The following is a 22,697-nucleotide window of genomic DNA, read 5'->3' as shown; positions in this document are numbered from 1 at the left end:
TTGGACAGGACAAAACATGTCTTTGCGGTTGAATAGTTTCATTCTATTCAAAAAGAACACAACAAACGAAAAATACAAGAAGAGAAATTACAGATTCAAAGATTTTATATTGGACTGTGTAGAAAAATGACTGAACCAAACAAACAGTGTGGAGAGGGAGAAAAGTCAAGGAATGAAGTGGATGACGAATCTATTGGGTCCGACTAGAGTGTAGTCACGCCTCCGCCCTCGACCTTGAAAAGACCACCAGTGAAAGAGCCAGCAAATCGTCTAGAGGGTGGCTTGAAAATTCACAAAATGGTCCATGTTCCTAACAGTAACAATAAGAAAAATGGTGCCCTGAGAATGTGTCGCGTGAGTGCTAATCACAATGTTAGAAAAGAAACAAGTATCATGTGTGCAGGCTGTGGTGTGGCTCTCTGCAAACTTTCATGTTTCAATGTTTATCACACGAAGAAAAACAAAGAAAGAGGTGTGGAAAAGCATTTATTGCATAAAATATTGTATTTTAATTAGTTCCTAAAAATTTCGTTTTTAAAAACCAATTTTTGTTGAAGCTGTTTAGGAAAAAGTAACAACATGCATTTTAGCGACATAAGGTTTAAAGGGCCTGCCAGGACAGGGGTGGGATTTAAATACCCTTCGCGCCAGTCAAAGAGTTAAGGTCATATTTTACACTTTTTAGGTCATATTTGACACAATTTTGGGTCATAAGTGCATGCATATATTTATAGTTTTTAGGTCATAAAAATCCGGGCCCTACTGATCTCATTTGGAAGTTACTGGTCTTCAAGTTTGTCATAGATATATCAGAGAAATTTCTGAGCTCAGTGTTTGCCCATCTAATAATAATTCAGTTTCTCCTAGATCCACTTCAGCTGCTAATGTTGTTTATTTGGACATTGATGTATTTGGAACCAAAGCTGTTTCTCTTAATTATATTTCGTAGTTCATGCTTTTTAATTATTAATTATTAGAACATTAATTCCACTCAGTAATAATGTGTGTTCATATGTGTGTTTTTGTGATATCAGTAATTAAAAGGTTATTGTCTGAATGTTGCATGTTGTATTGTTTTCTCTCTTTGTTTGTCAGTTATTATGTTGGTCTCTTTGTTTGTGCTTGTTTTAAAACTGGCTGTTGTGCTCTTGAGTAAGTGCATAAGTAAATAAGAAATGGAATTATTATTGTCATCATCGTTCTTTTTTAAACATGACTCAGGTGCTGTCGCTATACAAATTTTCACATGACTAGCTCCAGCTGTTCATTAATTATGACCATCAGACTGAAAGTTAAATAAAGTATTTGCATGGATGCCATGCAGTTATATTTCATTTCTAGCACACACACACACAAAGAACGTGTAAGATCTTAACTGTACATCATTTGAGGATTCTAAAATAACTGGCATTCCCACCTCATAAGTTTTGCCATATTATTATTACTAGTTATAAGAACTTTAAAAGTATGGTGCTGTGGTGGGCTCCAATGGCATAGTGCTCATACTGCATTCTGTGAAAATCAGCCATCATTCCAAAAGTTGAAATTTGAGAAATGCATATGTGCAGACAACATGGTGATTCCATAAAATTATTTCTGTTCCTTTTGAGACAGGAATGTGGGCTAAAAAATTATGAAAGTTAAAATTATTAAACGTTTTGATTATGATAAGACAAGTAGGTTGAAAATTAAATAGAAACAATGAGTGAACATGAAGTTGAAACCATGGTTAACAGTCAGCCATTGCTAATATTTTAATGTTTATCTTCTTCTGTAGCAGTTGTTTATAATTTGTCATGACCTTGGCATCAATTTGTTCTTGTTTCCTACTATTCCAAACACCACTGCACTGTCTCTTTGAACCAATACCACTGCAATGGCTTCCTGAACCTGTCTCATGGCAACCAGGTTGTCACACTGTTTCACCACACACAAACGTTTTATGGGGCTTCTGAGAACAGACTCAACTGTACTTGCTATGTCCACACCCTTATGTTCTGGTGCACTTTTCTCCCAAACTTTTGCACAGGACCTTGTTAAACCTCAGTCTCAGAAGCCTCCAGAATCATCTAGAAGGGGGGGACTCAATTTGTGGTGATTTCCGAGCAGAGGCATGTGCATTTGCTGGTAGGTGAATGGATGAATGAATGTATAAGGGGCCTTCTTGACCCTTGCACCACAACCACAGTGATCTTCTGATTATCCCCTCAGCATTCCTGCACTTAGAATGAAGCACAGGATTTTATACGTCGAAATAGTCACTTGGTTCCATAAAATATTGACCCAAGTGATGTAATCTTAAATAAGCTAAGGCCTGACATTCGCACAGGATATATTTCGCTGTTTCGATTTCTTCTTGACACCTCTCACAAGTTGGACTGTTACTTAGTCCCAGTTTGAAGAGGTGTCCTTTAAGGTGACAGTGTCCTGTAAGTAGTCCTGCCACTCATCGTAGCTGGTTCCTGTTTAACTTCAACAGTTCCTTCGCTCTTGTAGTAGAGGGTCCTCATATGAGTCCCTTTGCTTGCCTGAGTCCAGTCAAGGATCCCCAATATTTCTTGTGATTCATATTTGTCCAGTCCCTGATTGCCTTTCTGGCAACTCTTATAGAGATGCCACAGGCTGGTTGAGGTCCTATGAATGGATGTTCAGCTCCAGTCTTGGCCAGTTGGTCTGCTGTTTTGTTTCCAGCAATACCCTCATGGCCCGGCACCCATATCAGTTGTACCCTGTTGTGTTTGGCCAGTTCCATGAGAGTTTGGTGGCAATCCCAGACCATTTTTGAGTTGATCTGGTGTTTGTCAAGCGCTTTAAGTGCAGCTTGGCTGTCAGATAGAATGTAGATGTTCCTAATGTAGTAGTTCCTATCTAGATTCTCCATAATGCATGCCTTAATGGCATATACTTCTGCCTGGAATACTGTCGTGTACTGCCCAAGGCTGAAACTAAGTCTCCGCCTCGTGCCATAGCAGAACACACCAACTCCAGTGCCCTTATTTATCTTAGAACCATCTGGATACCAGATCAGGCCCCCTTTTCTCTTGGGCCGAAACCCGTCTTCCCATTCACTCATGTCAGGAAATTTGACTGTGAAGGGTTTTACATATACATGTCTCAGTATCATTTTGTCAGACCCAATTTGTAATATTGGTTCATTTTTCATGTCCTGAGTCATGTATTCAGGTCCGAAACTATCGGATTTAGGTTTCCATTCATCGCTGCACTGGAGACGGTAGATTCCTGCCCTGGCCTCTGCCTCCAACTGTAGATGCAGTGGGGGGAGTCCAAGGAATGTCTCCAGTGCAACTGCTGGAGATGTTCGAATTGCTCCTGTGATACCCAAGCAAGCCAACCTTTTCAGTTTGCTAAGTTGTGCCCTGCTTGTCTTGAGTTTAACTGTGGGCCACCATACTGTGGCACCATATATAATTATGGGTCTTACAACCGCAGTGTATATCCAATGCACAACGTGAGGCTGCAGTCCCCAAATTTTACCATACATGCTTCTTCATGTGCAAAAAGCCTTATAGGCTTTATTGATGACCTTTTCCAGCTGCTTTTTCTATGTCAGTCCCTTGTCTAATACTAGACCAAGGTACTTGACATCGCTGGAGAGCTGGATCTTCTTATTGAAGAGGGGCGGTTCCTCAAGGCCCTTTATATTTCTGTTCCTGGTAAATGGTATAATTACCATATTATTAGGATTGATGGAAAGGAGTGTTCTTTCACACCACCGTTGGACTGTGTACAGAGCTGTTTGAAGATGCTCTGATCCTGTCGAAAGGAATTTTCCGTTTATGAGGATTGCTATGTCATCAGCATATCCCACTGTATAATACCCATCATCATTAAGTCCCCACAGGAGATCGTCAACGACCAGGCTCCACAGCAGAGGCAACAGCACACCCCCCTGCTGACACCCCGTAGACGCGGACGCCCCCAGGGTCTCTACTGATAGTGTGGCAGCTATGGTTCTGCTTTCCGGCGTCCTGTTTCACTATATCAAATGTAGTTCTATTGAACGCTCCCTCTATATCAAGGAATGCTCCTAAGGCAATATCCTTGTGTTCAATCGTACTTTCTATGCGTGTTACCACATTGTGTAGTGTGCTTTCAGTATATTTACCTGTTTGGTAGGCATGCTGGTTTCGATGTAGAGGATATGTCCTCAACGCTCTGTCCCTGATATGCCTATCCACTATTGTCTCCATCGTTTTCAAAAGGAAAGATGACAGGCTGATAGGACCATAAGCCTTAGCATTGGTGTAATCTAGTTTCCTGGGCTTTGGGATGAAAGTCACCTTAACTTGCCTCCATGCCATGGGGATAAAACCATATGCCATGCAGGCTCTATATATGCAACATAGGTGTGGAACTATGAGTTCTGCCCCATGCTGCAAAAGTGGCGGTACAATTCCATCTGTTCCCGCTGACTAAAATGGTCTAAAGGTATTCAGTGCCCATCTGATTTTTGATTGGTTAATTATGACTTTGGCCAGTTTCCAGTCTACCCTGTTTGTCTTGCTTTGGCAAGTGCCCAGGTTTTGCTGACCCTGTCCATCAGCCAAATTATCAATCAATTTTGAATCAGGAAAGTGAACCCTGAATACTTCATTCAGTGTCTCCCTTCCTGTTTGAGTATACTGCCCGTTAGGCAGCTTAATCATGCTGACCTTATTGGTCGCATGTTTTGCCATGATTCTCCTGAGTCTGGCACCGCCTGGTACATCACTGTTCTCCTGGCAGTACGTCCTCCACGAAGATCGTTTGGCTTGCTGATAGGTGACTGACCTGCTTATCCCCTTGCACTCGTCCATGTGACAACTGCTGCCTCCATGAGGCTGCCTGTCCTGAGTAGCTCCTAGATAGAGCACCAGTTTTTCCATGTGCACCATTGTCCTCTGTGCTGCAGGATGACACTGGACCTTGTAGACTACACTGTTGATATGGGTGTCAACCTTGTAAGGGCCTAGCCTGCATGGCAGCAGCTTAGGTGACTCTGCTGCAGTTCAGGTTGAGAAGTTCAGCCAGACCTGCTCTCCTTCCTAGACTCCAACAGAGTTGGATTCTAGGCAGTCATGATGAACCTTCATCCTGTTGCTGGCCACCTACAGATATCGACAAACTCCACCACATGGTTGTAGGTTGCCCTTATCAGAGTGAGCCCCAGGCAGTAGGTCTCAAGGCAGGCATAACTCCCTTCCAAATACCATGCTGGCAAGTGTCAAGGTTGTGGTCTTGTGGGTGGAGGCTCTGTAGGCAAGAAAATGAGTAGTGTCTGGTCCCAATCTAACTGGCTTATTGAAACAACCTTCCTTAGGTACTCCTCTACTGTCTTTACATAGTGTTTCACCATGCCTTATGACTGGGCACTGTGACTCTTCCTGCAAAAATCATGACTCAGAGCCTCCTGGGTAGGGACAGCGTGAACCTCTGATCACTTGGTAAAGTTGCCCTTGGCAATCAGGAGGTATCAGTTTCCCCTCTGGCTGTCTAGAAAGCATCCTGTTCTTTCAATGGAAATCCTCCAAAATTGTGCACCTATGTTATACTTCATTGTGCATGTGTCACATAGTTGGCACCACCTCTCAACATCAATTTTTGCATGTAGCTAATAGTACTGCTGCATGATTTTGTTGGCATCTATATCTCCTAAAAATCCTCCATATGGTTGTCCTTATTCTTGTATCACCCTGCTCTTGGGAAGGATTATTTGGGCTGCCCTTGACCTTTCCTTGACTGACTCCCAAAGATGCTCCAGCACACCATCTCTATCCATCATGGAGCCCAGTGATCATTGTAGGTTCAATTGTAGTTGGCAGTATCCTTCCACTTGCGATGCTGTTCATCCTGCATTTTCCATAGAACCTGTCTAATGTCATTGTTATCCAGTTACTCCCTCTTCAGGACACTATGGTCCTAGCCACCTGCGGCAACAATAGCAATAACTCGTACTTTACACCTTCCTGAATGCTGTCCAAGTTTCCAGGAGTGAACCCAGGTTTCAGGGTATGCTCGTCTACAAGGTCAGTCTTCACTAGTGTGCAACTATCTCAGTGATATTCAGCCCTCCTTGCCAGGGTTTCTTGTCATTGTTTACCCAGCAACTTCAGTTCTTAGTGGGTAGCCTTCAAACTTGGCCCTACTCAGCTGTTCACCACCTCCAGGAGACCCTTCAGCCACACATTCAACTCTCTCCCACATCAAACTGGTATTACATCGTTGCTGGTCATGGTCATGTCCAAGGATGCCCTAATGACACTTTTTCTTTGCCCAGTCATAGCACATGATGTCTAAAATCTACTGCCTCCATGTAGGCTCGCAGAATGTCCAGCCTGAGGATAAATTCATATGTGATATTTTCATGGAACATCCATGTACATAGTGTCCTCCTTTGTGCAGTAGACAGCAGGCCTCCTTCAAGACACAGAGGGCCCCTCCTCACACCGGCTTACAATGCATGGCCAACTTGGCTTCCTCTTGTGGTGCTGTCAAGTCTGGTAATGTTCACAGATGCCCCAGTGTCAGTGACCATGTGGCATCGCTTGTTCCCTATCCAGCCATTGGGGAATAGGCTGTCATCCCTCCTCAAGGCAGGCATGTTGAATGTGAAATGAGGGGATGAAGTGATAATGCTGGTGCCTTCATCATGTCATGCCTTACAAACTGGTCAGCTTCCTAACAGACAGATCTCTGTCGCCATTCTGTTCAGAGATGCCCGACATCTTGACAGTGCCAGCATATGGATCATCCAGTTTTGCATTCTTTGGTTGCTGATGACCATGTTATCATGGAGGCTCCAGCCTTTGTCTCCTATGACTTTGTTGGTGGTTTGGCTGCTGATTTCACAGACTCACAAGGAATCTGGCCTAAACCATTGCCACAATGTCCTTTGGCTGCCTGTGTCATGTATCTGCTATAGTTTCTTTGAATTCACTCTGGGCAGCCTTTATGTCAAACTTCTTGTTGATGTTTGTTCCACCTGGTGCTTTCATCCTTTTTAAGTTGATGGTAGACAGCCACTTTGCCTTGGCTGGCATTTAACTTATTGTATTTAGTTGCATCAGAATTGCTTGTAAGTTGGATCCCTTTTCAATCTGACATCCATTACCAGTTGTAACATTTATCTTGTTCTGGAGCACGTATTTGCAGTTTGTCATGTTCCTGACATCTGTTTGTTCTTATTCGCTGCTGTTCTCCTGAACACCAGTGCGTTGTCTTCTTGGAGCCATCTCATCAATGTCAACTTGTTGCACTGTTTTACCATGCACAGACTCTTCACAGTGCTTCTAAGCACAGACTCAATTGTACTGGCTAATTACACATGCTTATATAATGGGACAGTCTGTTCCTGAACCTTTGCACAAGATCTCAGTCTCCTCAGCGTCCATCATGTGTACACTTAAAGATAAATGTAAAATAATTTATACAAGAAGGAAAAATAATAAACTCTTAAATTTCTTTTGTTCTATGCAATAAGTGATTTTCAATTTTTATTGTTTTAATCACTGTCTAGGACGTTCTGAAGCTGATTAAAAGTTCCAATCTTTACCCTGACATTGTCACATTTGGAGTTTTGGCTCTGGGTTGCCAAACTAAACAAGAAGCTCAGTGTTTGCTGACAGATATGAGAGATGCAGGATTCAGGTATGATATCAATAAGGTGTTTGAGATCATGTCAGAACTTCCATGGATGTATTTACTATACAGGAATATGCATGTGAATACCCTCGTACTCGTACATCTGTATTCAGAGAATGCAGAGGGACACTTCATCATTGATGTGTTGTTTTGTTGGTTATATCAAGTGTCCTTTTGCGTTCTCTATATTCAGAGAATGAAAAGAGATGCTTGATATGCACAGTCCAGAATGTAACACAGCAATGAAATACAGAGTCGGCTGGATTTTAAAAAAGATATGAAGAAGAAAACACCAATGACATAATGAAAAGAATGATATCTTATTAGTATGCAACGCATTGGACTTCTTATAAAAGTGTTGCATGAAGATGGCCTTATAAGGCCGAAACCTGCAGCATTGTGATAATGCATATTCTTATACTTTAATAATTTTAATAACATTTTTTATACATAACGACCACTGTATGGATTAAGTGTGAATCAGTGTTGTTAATTGTTTCATTATAGATGGAAACAGTAGACTATAAATGACAGATCATTTATGCCTGATTTTATTCCCCTGTGGTGAATGTAAGTGGACCGAAGTCACTGTTGTGTGTGTGTCCCATATATGTCATGATTCTAACACAACAGGATGCAAAGAATAAAGATAAAAATAAAGAGGTGGACTGATGTCTTCAAGATAGAGTGTAGTATGAAATTCTACCTGCCCTGAATATATATCTCTTGTAGCTCCTTGTAGTGCACCCATAATATTGTCACGTTTTTCAGTTACTAAAGATGGGGTTTGGATTGGTAAATTGATTCATTTGACACTCACAAGTCCTAGGTAGAAGTAATTTTAACACTCAAGATTACTATAACTACATAACACATAATGTCTTCGATGTCTGTTAACACTTCACTGCTGAATCCTCACAACTCCTTTCCATGATGACTTCATATATCATTTACTCACGGCTTCTCAGCTACGACTGCCCAAAAACAACCTTTGTTGTCCCCCTGTAAACCTATGCCATGGACCTACAGAATACATATCACGTGCTTGCTAGCATTATTGTGGTGTGACGTTATTGCACATGTGCAAGCTGCACGGATACAAAGAAAACACTAACAGTGCTAGAAGGTTTATTTTCCATCTTGGAAGGGGCAACCCCTCCTCAAGGTCCTATTCTTGATTGTTCATAGCCCAACAGTAGATCTCGCAATTTGTTTCATGATCTCCAGCCCTGTGATCTTCCTGAGAGATTTCCTATGCTTTCCTGTCATAGCTTTTTCAGGTCTCATTTCTTCAGATATCATGGCTGTCCACCACCTAGGTCCTTTACTCTCTGCATCCCTTGCTGAGTCTAGGCCCTGGTCCACTTATTCCTGATGAAGTTCCTCTTTCGCCATGCCACTCTTGCACAGTAGGACACCTTCCTGCAGGCGCAGCCAAATTCCCCTGGAATCCACAGTTTCCTTGGGCAATACCTTGGGCTTTCCATGGTGCCCTGCAGCTGGATGACAGCCCTTGTGCTGCTTCTTTATTGATCCAGAAGTTTTCGCTGCGTCTTCTTCCTTGGGGATCTCCTGATGCTCTGCATCAGATTGCATGTCCACTTTTTTGGTTTCTGTGGCTCAAGAGTTCTTGCATGGAATAAATAATGGAATAAATATTTGGTTTGCTCATACCATAGGCTGCTGCCCTGCTGTTCTCATGTCACTCTCTAACCATCCGTTTCTCAGCCTAAAGTCAGTTCATGTTCGCAACATTATTCATGGTGAAACACAAGTGATTAATAGAGTGCCACAAGAAGACTGATAATAAGTACTAATTTATATAGCTGTTTTATTCTCTTATTTCCTAAGTTGAGCCTGGCTGTTGAACCGATATTGTCTGTCTCATTTAGCCAAGATGTGGAAGATTGTAGCAGTGCAATATTTGCTTTACACTTGCTTTACGAAACTGACTCCAGTATCTACATGAACTTTTCAGTGTTCAGAAGCCAATTGCTTTTGATATTAATTCTTATCATTATAACTCTTATGCCACCCAGAAGCAGATCAATGTAATTGTTATATGTGTGACTCACATGCAGTTTTTTCTAATACCCTGCAAGTATTTCCCCCCCCCCATGTCATCTTACAGCGAAAATCAGGAGAGCAGGCAGTGGAATAATGTACACATCCAAATCTGTATGCAGTAAAATTTATCGCTGAGGTCAGGAATACGTGGATCTATACATCCATTCCTCTGTATGCCTTCATTTTGTGTTGCTTAATTAGCTAATCACAGGGACGACTTTACTTTACTTCATTTTGCTTTACCTTCCTTTACTTCCTCCCACCCCTTACCTTCAATTTACATACCACTGAGCGGCCTCCGTGGGCTAGGGGTAACGTTCCCACCTCATGACTCAAGGTACGCAGGTTCAAACCCGGCGGAGGTCATGGAATTTTTAAGGGCAGAAAAATTCATGGAACAAGTCCTCCGGGAGGGACTTTAAGCCGTGTGTCCCGTGTCAAAGATTTATGCCACGTAAAAGAACCTCGTGTCTTTAGGAGACCTCTGAGCTAAATTAGAGGCCCTGTCCCGCCCAAGTAGTCTCCAGTGCCTCTGGTAGATGGAGGAAGCATCAAGGTACTGGGGGCCGACCTCGTTGGCTCTAGGAGGGCTGATGGCATGCACCGTTACCGGTAGGGTATGGCGACAGAAATTAAAAGGGGGACGCACAGTGGACCAATAACTGGTCTGTGCATGCGGAAACCCACCCCCTCTCATAATACATGCATACATACCATTGCATCCTAACACAGTCGTGGGTATTTAAATACTGTCCAGGTTCAACATCACACCAGTTATATACCAGACACGTGATTTGTATATGTTAGGACTATAATCTATACTGCACTCTATCTCTTCTTCAGAAGCATCATGTACAGGCCATGCATTTAGACCTGGCCTCTGGGTTTCACATGAGAAATTCAAAGTATGGCAAGGACCAGCAGGACATTGGTTGCAACTTTATTCTGAGAGGGAGGAAGGGTGTGTATCTCTGGCTGTGTCATAACTCACACACACCCTACAGTCCTTACATCATTTGTGGACTTATCCAAAGTCACTGTACATTCTGTTAAGAAAGGCCAGGTCACAGATGCAGATAGCATTGTAAATTCTGGTTAAGAAATTTAAGAGCTAATTTCTTGGAGATGAAACGTATGTCAGAGAAGTTAATCCAATTTATCCCCATGAAAGCAATTAACCTTGATGAATATGATGGTTGTAGTCATCCTTCAATTGTTGGTAACACCTCATTTTCTTTGTCATACTATGGTATTGGAACTTTCCGAAATGTAAAGTAATGTATACCAGATGGTGGACCAGTGGAACATATGTTTGGCAGTGAATTATCTTTAAGAACACTGATGAGACATCACAGGATAAATTTACCAAGACTTATTTTTTTATTTAAAATCGCCTGATACCTGGTATAGGAAGTAGCAATTTCTACTTAATCTCCACAGATCATTCTGATATCAAGAATGAACAAGTCCTCAGTGCACTGTGGAGAACTAGAGCATATAGAAGTTGAGCCATGTTAGAAGAAGACAGAAGGTGATATTTAGGATTTGACATACAAGGTGGTTCAAATATGACCGGGACTGATTTTTTTTTTTTAAACCAAAATTGCCAAACACTTACTTGCACATGTCAGTCTTCAGCGTACTCCCCTCCGGAGTCAGCACATTTTTTCCAACATTCTGGAGGCATCCTGATGCCCTTTTCAAAAAAGTTTTGTGGTTGGCGGCATATCCACTCCCGAACATTCTGGATGACGGCGTCATTGTCCACAAACCGCATGCCTTGCAAGTCTGATTTGAGCCTTCTGAATAGGTAGAAATCACTTGGTGCCAAATTGGGACTGTACGGCGAATGTGTCAGAAGGTTCCATTTCAATTTCCGGAGGGTTTCCATTGTTGTTTTGGCCGTATGGGGCTTGCATTGTCTTGAAGGAAGGCTACCCGCTTTCCACCTCTCTTCCGCTTTGATTGGATCTTTTCCTTCACGTCTGTTGCCAGGAGGTCTGAGTAATAAGCTGCATTGACTGTTCTGGCATCTGTCAGAAATTCTACATGGATAACCCCCTGCCAGTCCCAGAAGAACGTTGCCATCAGTTTTCCTGCCGAACGGCTCCTCCGCACACTCTTGGGTTTGGGAGAACTGGTATGCCGCTACTCGTGTGATGATTGCTGGGACTCGGGAATGAAGTAGTACACCCACGTTTCATCGTTGGTCACTATAGACTTCAAAAATGCATCACCGTCATCTTCAAACTGCTGTAGGAGACGACTGGCAACTTGCATGCGCACCATTTTGTTCATGTCCGTCAAAGTGTGTGGTACCCACCGTGCATTCACCTTGCGATAGTGCAAGTGGTATTTCATGATGTCTTCTACACTACCAACACTGATGGACAGCATTGCTCCAAGTTCCTTGAGAGTGATGCGCCTATTCTCATGAATAAGTGTGTCTGCACAATCAGTGTTTGGCTCGGTGATGGGTGTTCGTGGTCGACGATCATGTGGTTCATTCTTCACGCACTCCCTGCCCTCTCTGAAGCACTTACAGCACTCAAAGACACGGGTCCGTGAGAGACACTCTTCCCCATACTGTTGTTGGAGTCTGTGGTGAATTTCAGCGGACAGGACGTTTTCTCCAATGAGGAATTTGATCACAATTCGTTGTTCCATGCTCCGCAGTACCTTCTGTTCACTCATCACTCTAGCAATTTCCAGACAGGACTGAATAGGTTCTAACCCTAACAGGAGGGAAGGTGGAGGTTGTGGCTTCACTCTCTCAAGGTCGCACAGCTGCTGCGCAGTACGGTCATATTTGAACCACCTAGTATATTATATGATCAGTCAGTAACTTGCATATATTGCATATTCAGTTGTCTTTATATTACAAATATTATTTTGTATGTTGAGGATCTCATAGCATTGTCTGGAAGAGTTCTACCTGCTGGGATCTAATACTCTATAGTCTGGTGAAAGTCTGCTGACATTTCTGAGGATCATATCGCTCCATGTTTATGATCAAAGACTAAGCCAAACAGCTGTGCTTGCTGCCTGCTTCCTGCTTGGCTTATTCCTCAACCCTGAAAATGGAGGTAATACATTCCTCTGACTGTCACCATTATATCCCAGCAGACAGAAGTTACATTCATAAAACCCTGAAATAAGAACGTGCACAAGATTATGCTTACAGTACCATACTCTGAAGTTCCTTCACTGTCCTGAAGGTACAAGCAAATGTTTAACAATAACAGTGTGTCATTTAAGTGCATGAAATATACATTGTCTCTTCAGCAGTGAAAGACTAAAGTGTAAGTGTACAGGAATAATGAATTAGCAGCTAGTCATGGTATATGCATGGTGAAATTGTAGAAGATAGTTGTAACTTTACAGTGAGGGTTGTTATGAAGAAGGCCAATTGATTTTGGTATTCAGTTTCAGTAGGCCAGACCTTTACTCACTGGAAGGTCATCATGATTATGGCACTGTGTGTAACAGACTTTCATGAAATACAGAATTGGAATTAGTGGCCAAATTAAAATTTTGTGCATACTGTACAATATAGACTGTATTCCAAATGATGGGCAGATTTGTCTCACTAATATTGCCAGGCTGACCCCCCCCCCCAATCATAGACCAACAGTATATATTGCAGAGAGGAGGAAAAGGTGGCCATGTGGTCACGGGCACATATTATCTCAGACTGCTTGAACACTGGGATCATGGGTTCAAATCCTGCTTGCTGTTTTTTTTTTTTTCCTCCTGTTTGTGTTGCATGTCAGTAGAGGCCTCGCAGATGGCCAGTCACATGTTGAAGGACTTCTACCAATTTTCAATATGATTCGTAATTTCAGAAGCTAATTCAGGATTTGAAAAGATCAAAGGACAAAATCCGTAAATGTTGAAGTAAGAGAGATACAATCAGTATTCATTCTAAAGTGTGTGGCAGATTGAAACGAAACTATCAGTGATTGCTCTAAGAGTGGTTTAAAGAGCATCAGCATAGATACAGCATTTATATTATCCATATTAAATGTAGAAATGAGTAATGAATACTTCCCATTAGAGATCATATTTGTCTCCAATCTGATTCAATCAGAAACAAACAACTATAACAAGAAGACTGTAATAAATTAAGGTGATATACCCTCCAGTGGCAATGATGTCAGTACTAAGTTTCATGGAAATCCGGCCATTGGTTCAACAGTTGGGAGTGACGAGGTATCAGCCATGAGCATGATACATCACCGTAAGCCTGTCCTTGTAGAAAAAAAAGAAATATCACATCTAGCAAGAATTGAAAATGTGATTATATCTGGTCAGAATACTAATGTAACACCTCTGTTTTCGTTTGCTAACATGTGATTCAATAACTGTTGGAATGATTCACAGGATGAATGCAGAAATTCTGGGTGCCATGCTGAAGCAGGGCTGTTGTCATTTTAATTTTGAATACATATTAACGATAATGGAGACAGCATTGCAAGAGGAGGTGCGCCCAAATGAAAAGTTCCTGGAACATTTGGAAAACTTCCTTAAAGAATGTCAGAAGAAGATAAGAAATAAGGTATATCACATCACTGTTAATAACTTGTAACACCATGTACACCACAGACCCGCAACCTGCAGCGTATAGTGACTGGCTATAGGCTGGACAACTGAGGGGTCAGAGTTCAAGTCCCAGTAGGGTCAAGAATGTTCTCTTCTCCAAATCGTCCAGACCTGCTCTGGGGTCCACCCAACCTCTTATCCAATGGGTACCAAGGGGTCTTTCTTCGGTGGTAAAGTGGCAGGGGCGTGAAGGTGACCATTCACCTCCAGCTAGTGCTGAGGTCAAGAAAACATGGATCTATACATCCACTCCCCCATGCACCTTCATGCTTAATTCATTGAGCACAGGGACAACTTTACTTTTGATTAGTAGACAAAATACACGTTTGGTTTGTAGTTAAAGTAACATGAAAACTCTGAAAAAAGAACAAGAAATTCTCTTTCCTTAATGAAACACAACACAGGAGGTGAGAAAATGAAATAAAATGCCAGAATATTCTGTAGTCTCAAGTCAGAAGACAGAGTAAGAGTACTGTTCTTTTAACGCTTTTGAGTCCTGGCTGTTAATAAAATACCCTGGTGCCTGGACATATGTAACAAGTAATTGAAAATGGTTATAGTAGAAGGCCAATGTAATGAGTATGGGCCTATAATGAGAAGTTTGTTTTAATGCAAATTTTTTAGTTACTGTTAATATAATATTATTAAACTTAACAACACCCTTTTGTTTGAATGAGTGCAAACCCCCCCCCAAATATTTGCTGTCATGATTGCTTTTCTCTGTTTACATGTTTGATAACAGCCTGAAACCTAATTTCTATTCTTGGAGAATGGGTGAGGTGACAATAAAAGCCTTCATAGAATTTGAGGTTTCACATTGGTGGTTTTGTGATATACAAGTAACATCGTCTTGTCTGGTGAATGTCAGCTGACATTTTGGAGGAACATGTTCCATCTTCAAGGTTGAGGAGTAAATCATGCATGAAGCTAGCAGTGCTCCTTGTGGCCTTCTTCATGTTTCTTTCATACTATGTTTACTCTTTAACCCTGAAGATGCAGGCGGCATATTTCCCTGGAATATTGATTGACTTTCACCAGACTATGCAGCATTATGTCCTGGAAGGAGGAACTTAGTAAGAGCCTTTGTCCCCAGCACAATACATGAATAGGAGTACAGCTTTCAGTGCATCACAGGAAGTAACAAAGAAAATATATTTATTTTTCCACCATGGAAGCATATGACTTTGTGCATTTTTACTACTTTCCACTGTGTAGGACCATCCTGAGCTGCTTCATGCCCCTCTGGACCCTAAAACAATATTACATTAATTTGGACAGAGTTGCATATGAGCAATTTCATATGGTAGGTTGATGCATAGAGGGTTGAAGTAGGCCAGTTTACTAACCAGCTTGGTGTATTAAAATAATCATATACTGCGATTTCATGTACAGGAGGCATACTGCCTGCACATCAAATTCTTCCTACCACTCTGCTACTTCCCCTCACCCACTCTTAGTCCGTATTTATATGTTTATATGGGTCAAGTCCCTGAATTTACACAGAAAGCGTTTCATTCAGTATCCTATAGTGGGATGTAACTGTGATATTTGCATATGGAGAACTGCAACTGAAAGGAGCTCACAGATTTAGTTTGACCAGTGACTTTGAAAGGCGTTTACTAGCTCAACATAAATAGAACTCAAACATAACACATCACATATTACAGATAAGACAAACACGTTCAGCTCAAGGACACAAAAATTAAAGCAGGTGGTTAACCCACATAACCAGATGTAATCTGAGACAACCACAAAAGAGAAACAAAACAGCTTTACAATGAGCAGCATTTTCCTTAATCACAACAACTGGTACACCTGAAGATGGCTGGTTAGGCCGAAACATGTAGTGTCAATGAAGAGAAATGATGAGTGAATAGTAACTGTAGTTGCACACAGACGGCATAAAGCAAAATTCAGTGAAACAGGATGTTACCATATAACATTAAAAAAACAAAACAATCCATGCCATCAGTCCTATATATTACTTCATTGTCTCACTACTTTTAATATACTGTCACGTGTTCAGTGTTCTGTGACAAATAATTACTGGGTTACAGATTTGATGAAGCTGTTTATTGGACAACTTGTCCACGAATACAATTCCAATCACTACAATCACTCTTGACATAACTTCTTTCATGCAATGCGACCTGACTAGCCCATTGTCTCTGATCAACTGATCTGACTGCTGCAATGTACCCTCTTAATGTAGATTTTTGTGTACTGCTGAGAGAACACCTAGGCAGTGGTCTGCCTATATATTCGTTGCCACTGAAGTATGTGTTCTTATTGTAGCCATTGCATAGCAATTGTGTCATATCCAGCTTTTAGGCACCACACCACATTGCTCCTTCCTTAAGGCTGTTCGTCCCAAACAGCCTAATGGTTTATCACCATTCTTTCCTTTTTTGGGGTTTTCATTGTCCCAGGTTCTTCCTCTTTCTTTCCCCCTCCCCCCCCCATGCCTTGGTCTTTCCAGTGGTCTCTTTCCTTCTGGCTTTCCCCTCCAATATCCTATATGCTTTCCTTTTTTCACCATTCGTGCTACATGCCATGCCCACCTCATCCTCCTTGACTTGATCATTCTAATTATACTTGGAGAAGAATAAAAGTTATAAAGCTCCTCATTATTCAGTTTTCTCCAACCTCCTGTCACTTCATTCCTCTTTGGTCCAAATATTCTCCTCAACACCGTCTCCTCAGACACTCTCAATCTCTGTTCCTCCCTTAATGTCAGAGACCATGTTTCACACCCACACAGAACCACAGGCAAAATTATAGTTTTGTACGAGGGTGTACCCAAAAGAAACCGAACTTATTTTTTTTAAGCTTATTTATTCAAGTTTTAAGCACAAACCTTCAATCCCCTTCAAAGTACTCTCCACTTACACTAATACACTTGTCTAGTCTTTTATTCCATTTTTCAAAACATTGTCTAAATTCATCTTTTGAGATGCTTGACAGTGCCTCCATCGTTTCTTCCTTCACCTCAGCAACATCAGCAAAACGCTTTCCTTTCATGTCTCTTTTCATTCGAGGAAACAAAAAGTCGCACGGGGCAAGGTCGGGTGAGTATGGAGGGTGAGGAACAGGGGTCATACCATTTTTGGTCAAGAATTGTCGTACAGACAGGGCTGTGTGAGCAGGGGCATTGTCATGATGGAAAAACCAGTCACCCGACTGCCACAAATCTGTCCACTTCCGCCGCAAACTGTTGCGCAATCTTTTCAAAACTTCCAAGTAGAAAGCCTGGTTAACTGTCTGACCCTGCAGAACAAACTCTGAATGGACGACTCCTCTCACATCGAAAAAACAAATCAGCATTGTTGCTTTGATTCAGGATCGTAAGCATAGCACCAGGTTTCGTCACCGGTGATAATTTTTGAAAAAAAGTTTTGATCATTTCGGGACTCTTCTTTCAAAGCAGAGCATGCTTCCACGCGACCTTGTTTTTGTTCAGCAGTCAGCAGTCGTGGCACGAATTTCGCAGCCAGCCTTTTCATTCGCAAATCTTCTGTCAAAATTTGCTGAACTGAGCTCCAAGTCACTCCCGACAGCTCCACAATTTCTTCAGTGGTCCGTCGTCGATCTTCCTTGATGATTTCACGAATTTTTTCAACATTTTCATGTGTTTGGGCCGTGGAAGGACGACCAGAACGAGGTTTGTCATCAATTGACATTTCACCATTTTTGAAATGGGAAAACCACTCAAACACTTGAGTTTTCCCCATAGTATCATCCTTGTACGCCGTTTTTAACATTTCAAGAGTTTCTGTTCCACTTTTCCCGAGCAAAAAGCAGAATTTCACCGCCGCACGCTGTTCACGAAAATCAGCCATTGCAAAAATGAGAATCACACAAAACAGTTGTCACTATAAACTCTGCCGAAACTAGTCCTTACCTTCTGAAGCAATGGTAGTCGGTTTATCGACTCAGGAATGTTAGCTCTATGCGCTCATAGCGGCAAAACGCAGTACTACAAAAGCTCTGCCCACAAAAAAAATAGTTCGTTTTCTTTTGGGGACCCCATCGTCTATTCTAATTTTCATGTCTTTAGAAAGCAGACAAGAAGACAAAAGGTTCTGGACTGAATGGAAGCAAGCTTTACCCAAGTTCAGTCTCCTCTTAATTTCCTCCTGAATCAGATTTTGATTTGTCATCGTCGTTCCAAAATATCTGAATTCTACCACATTTCCGAAACATCTGTTTCCTATCTTTGTGTCATGATTATACTCTGCATTTTGTTGGCGAGACAGCGACATATACTTAGTTTCCTCTGTGTTTACCTCTAGCCCAACCTCCTTACTTGTGTCAGTTAAAGTTTGTGTGTTTTTCTTTATGGTATCTACATTATCACCCAGTAGATTCACATCATCGGCGTAGACCAACAGCTGATGTGTCCCATTTAATTTCAGTCCCACCTGGTTTTCCTAGACCTTGCTAATGGCATATTCTAATGCAAGGGTGAAAAGGAATGGCGATAAAACATCTTCTTGTCTTAGACCATTCTGGATAGGAAATTTATCAGACAAATATTTACCTATACTGACTTTACTGTAAGTTTCTTTTAAACACATTTTAATCAGCTTAACTAGTTTCATGGGTATCACAATCTCTATCAGAATATTGTACAATACTTCCCTCCTAACTGAATCATAGGCTTTCTTGAAGTTTACAATTAACTGAGGTACTCTTTCATTGTACTCACATTTTTTCTCCCATATCTGATGAATGCAAAACGTCTGAGCTGTAGTTGACCTGTTATGTCAAAACCCACACTGATGATCCCCAATAATTCCATCAATGTATGGACCTAACCTTGAGAGAAGTTTTATCACCCTTCTTGTGAACTGGTACAATAAAAGATTCCTTCCACTGGTGAGGCAATTTTTTCACATGCCAAATAGAAGTAATTAGCTTATGGATCTTAGAATGTAATATTTCGCCTCCTGCATGAATAAGTTCTGCCAGAATTTGATCACTGCCTGGCAATTTATATTGTTTCAATTTTGCAATAGCAATTTCAAACTCAGAAGGGCTGGGATCAGTTATTAACGGCTCAGCTCTGTGCATTTCTATCTGCCTAATGTCACTGACCCTATGTACATTCAATAACAGAGAAGTAGTTCTTCCACATATTCAAAATGTTGTGAGAATCTACAAGCAGATCACCATTCTCATCCTTCACTAAGTTACTGCTAGGTTGGCAGCCCCCCTTAAAATTCATTTAATCTGAATGTTGTAAGAATCTGCAAGCAGATCACCATTCTCATCCTTCACTAAATTGCTGCTAGGTTGGCAGCCCCCCTTAAAATTAATTTATTCCTCAATACAGGTCTCTAATGTTTTTGTTCTTACTGTTCATTGCAAGCTCATCAGTTTTTTCTTTCAGATATTCCCTCATTTTATTCCTGAAATGCCTGCTGGTTTCGCATCTTATAATATTATATTTGAGCATCCTGTTACACTCGCACAATATATGTAAGATAAACACCGTCTTAAGTGTAACAATTTAATTTAGTTCTTTCTTCTAAAATTAAATTAAACTAAATTAAATTGTTACACTTAAGACGGTGTTTATCTTACATATATCGCATCTTATATTGTTCAGATTATCCCCATTTAACTAGCTTGGATCCTGTAACCATTGCAATTTGGCCTGCTTTCTTTGATCTAGTAATTTTGAGCATCCTTCATCGAACCATGGCTTATGCTTCTTCAGTTCATAATAACCTAGACTCTCCTTGGCAGAAATTTTGATATTCTCTCTAATAATTTCCCAAGCTTTATTAATATCCACCTCAGTGTCCAAGTTTCCCAAGGCCACGAACCTATTGGAGATTTCAACATGATACTGCTCTTTACCCTCTACCTTGTTCAATTTTTTGAGATTGGACCTTTCCATATGAACTCTGTGCTTTGTTTGCTCACTGGCAGTCTTTCTCTAACCTTTGCCACCACCAGGTAGTGGTATCACGATCTGCTGCCCTGAATGATTGGACATCAAGTTTCCTTGAATGCCGTCTCCTGCCTATGAAAATATGGTCGATCTGATTGTGTATCATCCCATCATGAGCGGTAGAAATAAATTTATGGATGTTATGATGCATTAACATTGTACTTTTGACAGTAAGATTTTCTGATGTGGCAAAGTTTACTACTCTAACTCCATTATCAATACTAATTCCTTGCAAACTCTAATTTCCAATCTTTGGCTTGAAAAGTCTTCCCTCCCTACTTTGGCATTGAAATCTCCTAACAAAATTTTCATAGGGTAGTTTGGGAATTTATCAAATATCTGTTCTAGTTCTGAATATAACCTGTCCTTTATATCATCAATTTTATCTTCTGTTGGGTCGGCGACATTCATAACAATGATATCACACCAGTGACGTTTTAGTATTATATATGATGTCCTATCACTAACGAACTCGACCCTCTTAACTGCTGATACGATTCTCTTATGTACAAAGAAACCTGTACCTAATTCATGATTTTCATTCCCCTTTCCATAGAAAAATGTATATTTGCCTCCTGGTGCAATGCCATCTCAGTCCCATCTGACCTGTACCCCCGCTAAATCTAATTTATATATTAAAATTTCTTCTGCCACTGCCCTGAGCGAACCTCCATGTTAGGTGGGTCCCTGTCACCACGGCATGGCGCATCCTCAGGTTGCAGATGGAGGACATGCCCTCCAGGTTTGGAGGGAAGCAGCGAATATATTGAATAAGCAGTCACAGACAGCCGACAAGGGGTGGTCCTCCAGCTTTTGTTTTTTTGCATGGGGCTAACAACTCACCATAAAAAATGAACTCGTTACAAAAACGCTCAAGAAACCTTGGACCTTGGTTTTCACTACAGTTGTTAAATTTGAAATGTGTGAGAAAACTGAAACGTTTACATTTTCTGTAGAGTGGCACCATTATCTGCAAGAAAATGGCAGGAGAAATTTATCCTGTGCTAAAATCTCTGGTGATCATCCATGTCAGTGTTGAAGTAAAAACCATCATTTCAGGGATCTCCTCAGTCTTCATTGTCAGGGTCAGTGTGGTGAATGATCATACGTCACTGATATTTATGCCAGTTTGTCAAATTGATGCCTCTTCCTATTGGCATGCTATGCAGTCTGAAGGTTGAGTCATACTGTGTGGTTACCCATCTGACTAACATATCACCATGTTGCTTAACCTGGTGTTCCTGTTGTCGTCTTGTTTTCTTTTTAGCATGCCCTATGCTGTGTCATCTTTGAATTTTGGTGATGTTTGTGTATTAATAAACTGGTGCCGGGATTCCATGCTTTGCTGAATTTGAACCCTTGAATGAATGAAAATGTATGAGGGGTAGGCCTCCTCGGCCCTTGCACCGTGACCTACAGTGGTCTGTTGTGCTTAATTTAAATCTTTACTCTGTGTTTATATTGCTGGGTGTAATTTTCTATGATGGCTTCAATTCCTGCAGAAATGTATCCTCCTTATCTAAATTTAAAAGCAGCCATATAACAGTTACTCATGCTATCCTGTTATGTTAACAGGGTACTGAACTGCCACAAATTCACAAAACTGCTGGGAGAAATTACTTTCAGAAAAGTTTTCAAAAGTTCTGTAGTCGATACACCTCGTGGTTGGAAGAAATCATTCCTGAGAAACTGGGACATCCTTGGGAACAATTTCAGAAGAATTACAGCCAGATAAGAGCACTGAAAAGGAGACAAATGGACCCAGAGATGAAGCAAAATGAGAAATAAATGATCTTAGTTCTTTGTGTTTGCAAAATTTGTGTAATGTTTGAAAACTGATGTGCTGTTATGGTGGTATCATGCTGTCCATGAAGTGTTGTGCAAGTAAACAGTTTAAAGAAAATACCTGTTAAATGGTGAAAAACATTGCAAACAAATAAAAGAAAGAACTGAAAGTTTCCACTCATTTAACATTTTAATCCTTTAAATTTTTTTCTTTCAACAATTCAATTTGTACCACATAGGAAGCATGTTATGTCTCTGCTGCAAAGCTCAGGTGACTAATGTTCTTTATAGAATACCATCTTCTGGGATGTGGTGTCATGTATATTGTTTGTGAAGTGACATATCAGACGCTGCAGCCACCTACTCACACTGGTTCCTCGCTTGTTGAGGGAGCACGTTCCTCCGAAACATTGGTTCACACAAGGTCTCCACAGCACCACATCCCAGAAGGCGGCATTCTTTATAGTCACTGCTGTTGAAATCTCAAATCTTACATAATTTCTATTTACTGTGATAACCATAAGAAAGACACAAATACACTCTTTTGGCAGAATGCAGAACTCCAGTATCTTGTAACAGGTGGTACATATAGAACTGCTGGGCTTCACATCTTAAGTACAGAAAACCTTCATCCTAATTATGT

The 22,697-nt window shown here is 41.1% G+C and overlaps 1 protein-coding gene across 2 annotated transcripts in view; it reads left to right on the top strand.

Moving 5' to 3' along the window:
• The window catches only part of LOC111864943 (pentatricopeptide repeat-containing protein 1, mitochondrial), an 83,347-nt gene extending 61,123 nt beyond the window's left edge, over positions 1 to 22,224 (top strand). For both annotated transcript variants that reach the window (XM_023852580.2, XM_033751629.1), the window contains exons 10-12: positions 7,517 to 7,647; positions 14,092 to 14,266; positions 21,845 to 22,224. In XM_023852580.2, the coding sequence (XP_023708348.1) occupies positions 7,517 to 7,647; positions 14,092 to 14,266; positions 21,845 to 22,057 (519 nt within the window). In that variant the 3' untranslated portion in view covers positions 22,058 to 22,224. The remainder of the gene's footprint in view (positions 1 to 7,516; positions 7,648 to 14,091; positions 14,267 to 21,844) is intronic.
• Positions 22,225 to 22,697: the final 473 nt, after the last annotated feature.

The sequence above is a fragment of the Cryptotermes secundus genome, unplaced genomic scaffold (assembly GCF_002891405.2).
Source record: "Cryptotermes secundus unplaced genomic scaffold, Csec_1.0 scaffold154, whole genome shotgun sequence".
Taxonomy (NCBI): domain Eukaryota; kingdom Metazoa; phylum Arthropoda; class Insecta; order Blattodea; family Kalotermitidae; genus Cryptotermes; species Cryptotermes secundus.
The sequence above is the reverse complement of the archived record's forward strand: the minus strand, read 5'-3'. Positions and strand labels throughout refer to the sequence as shown.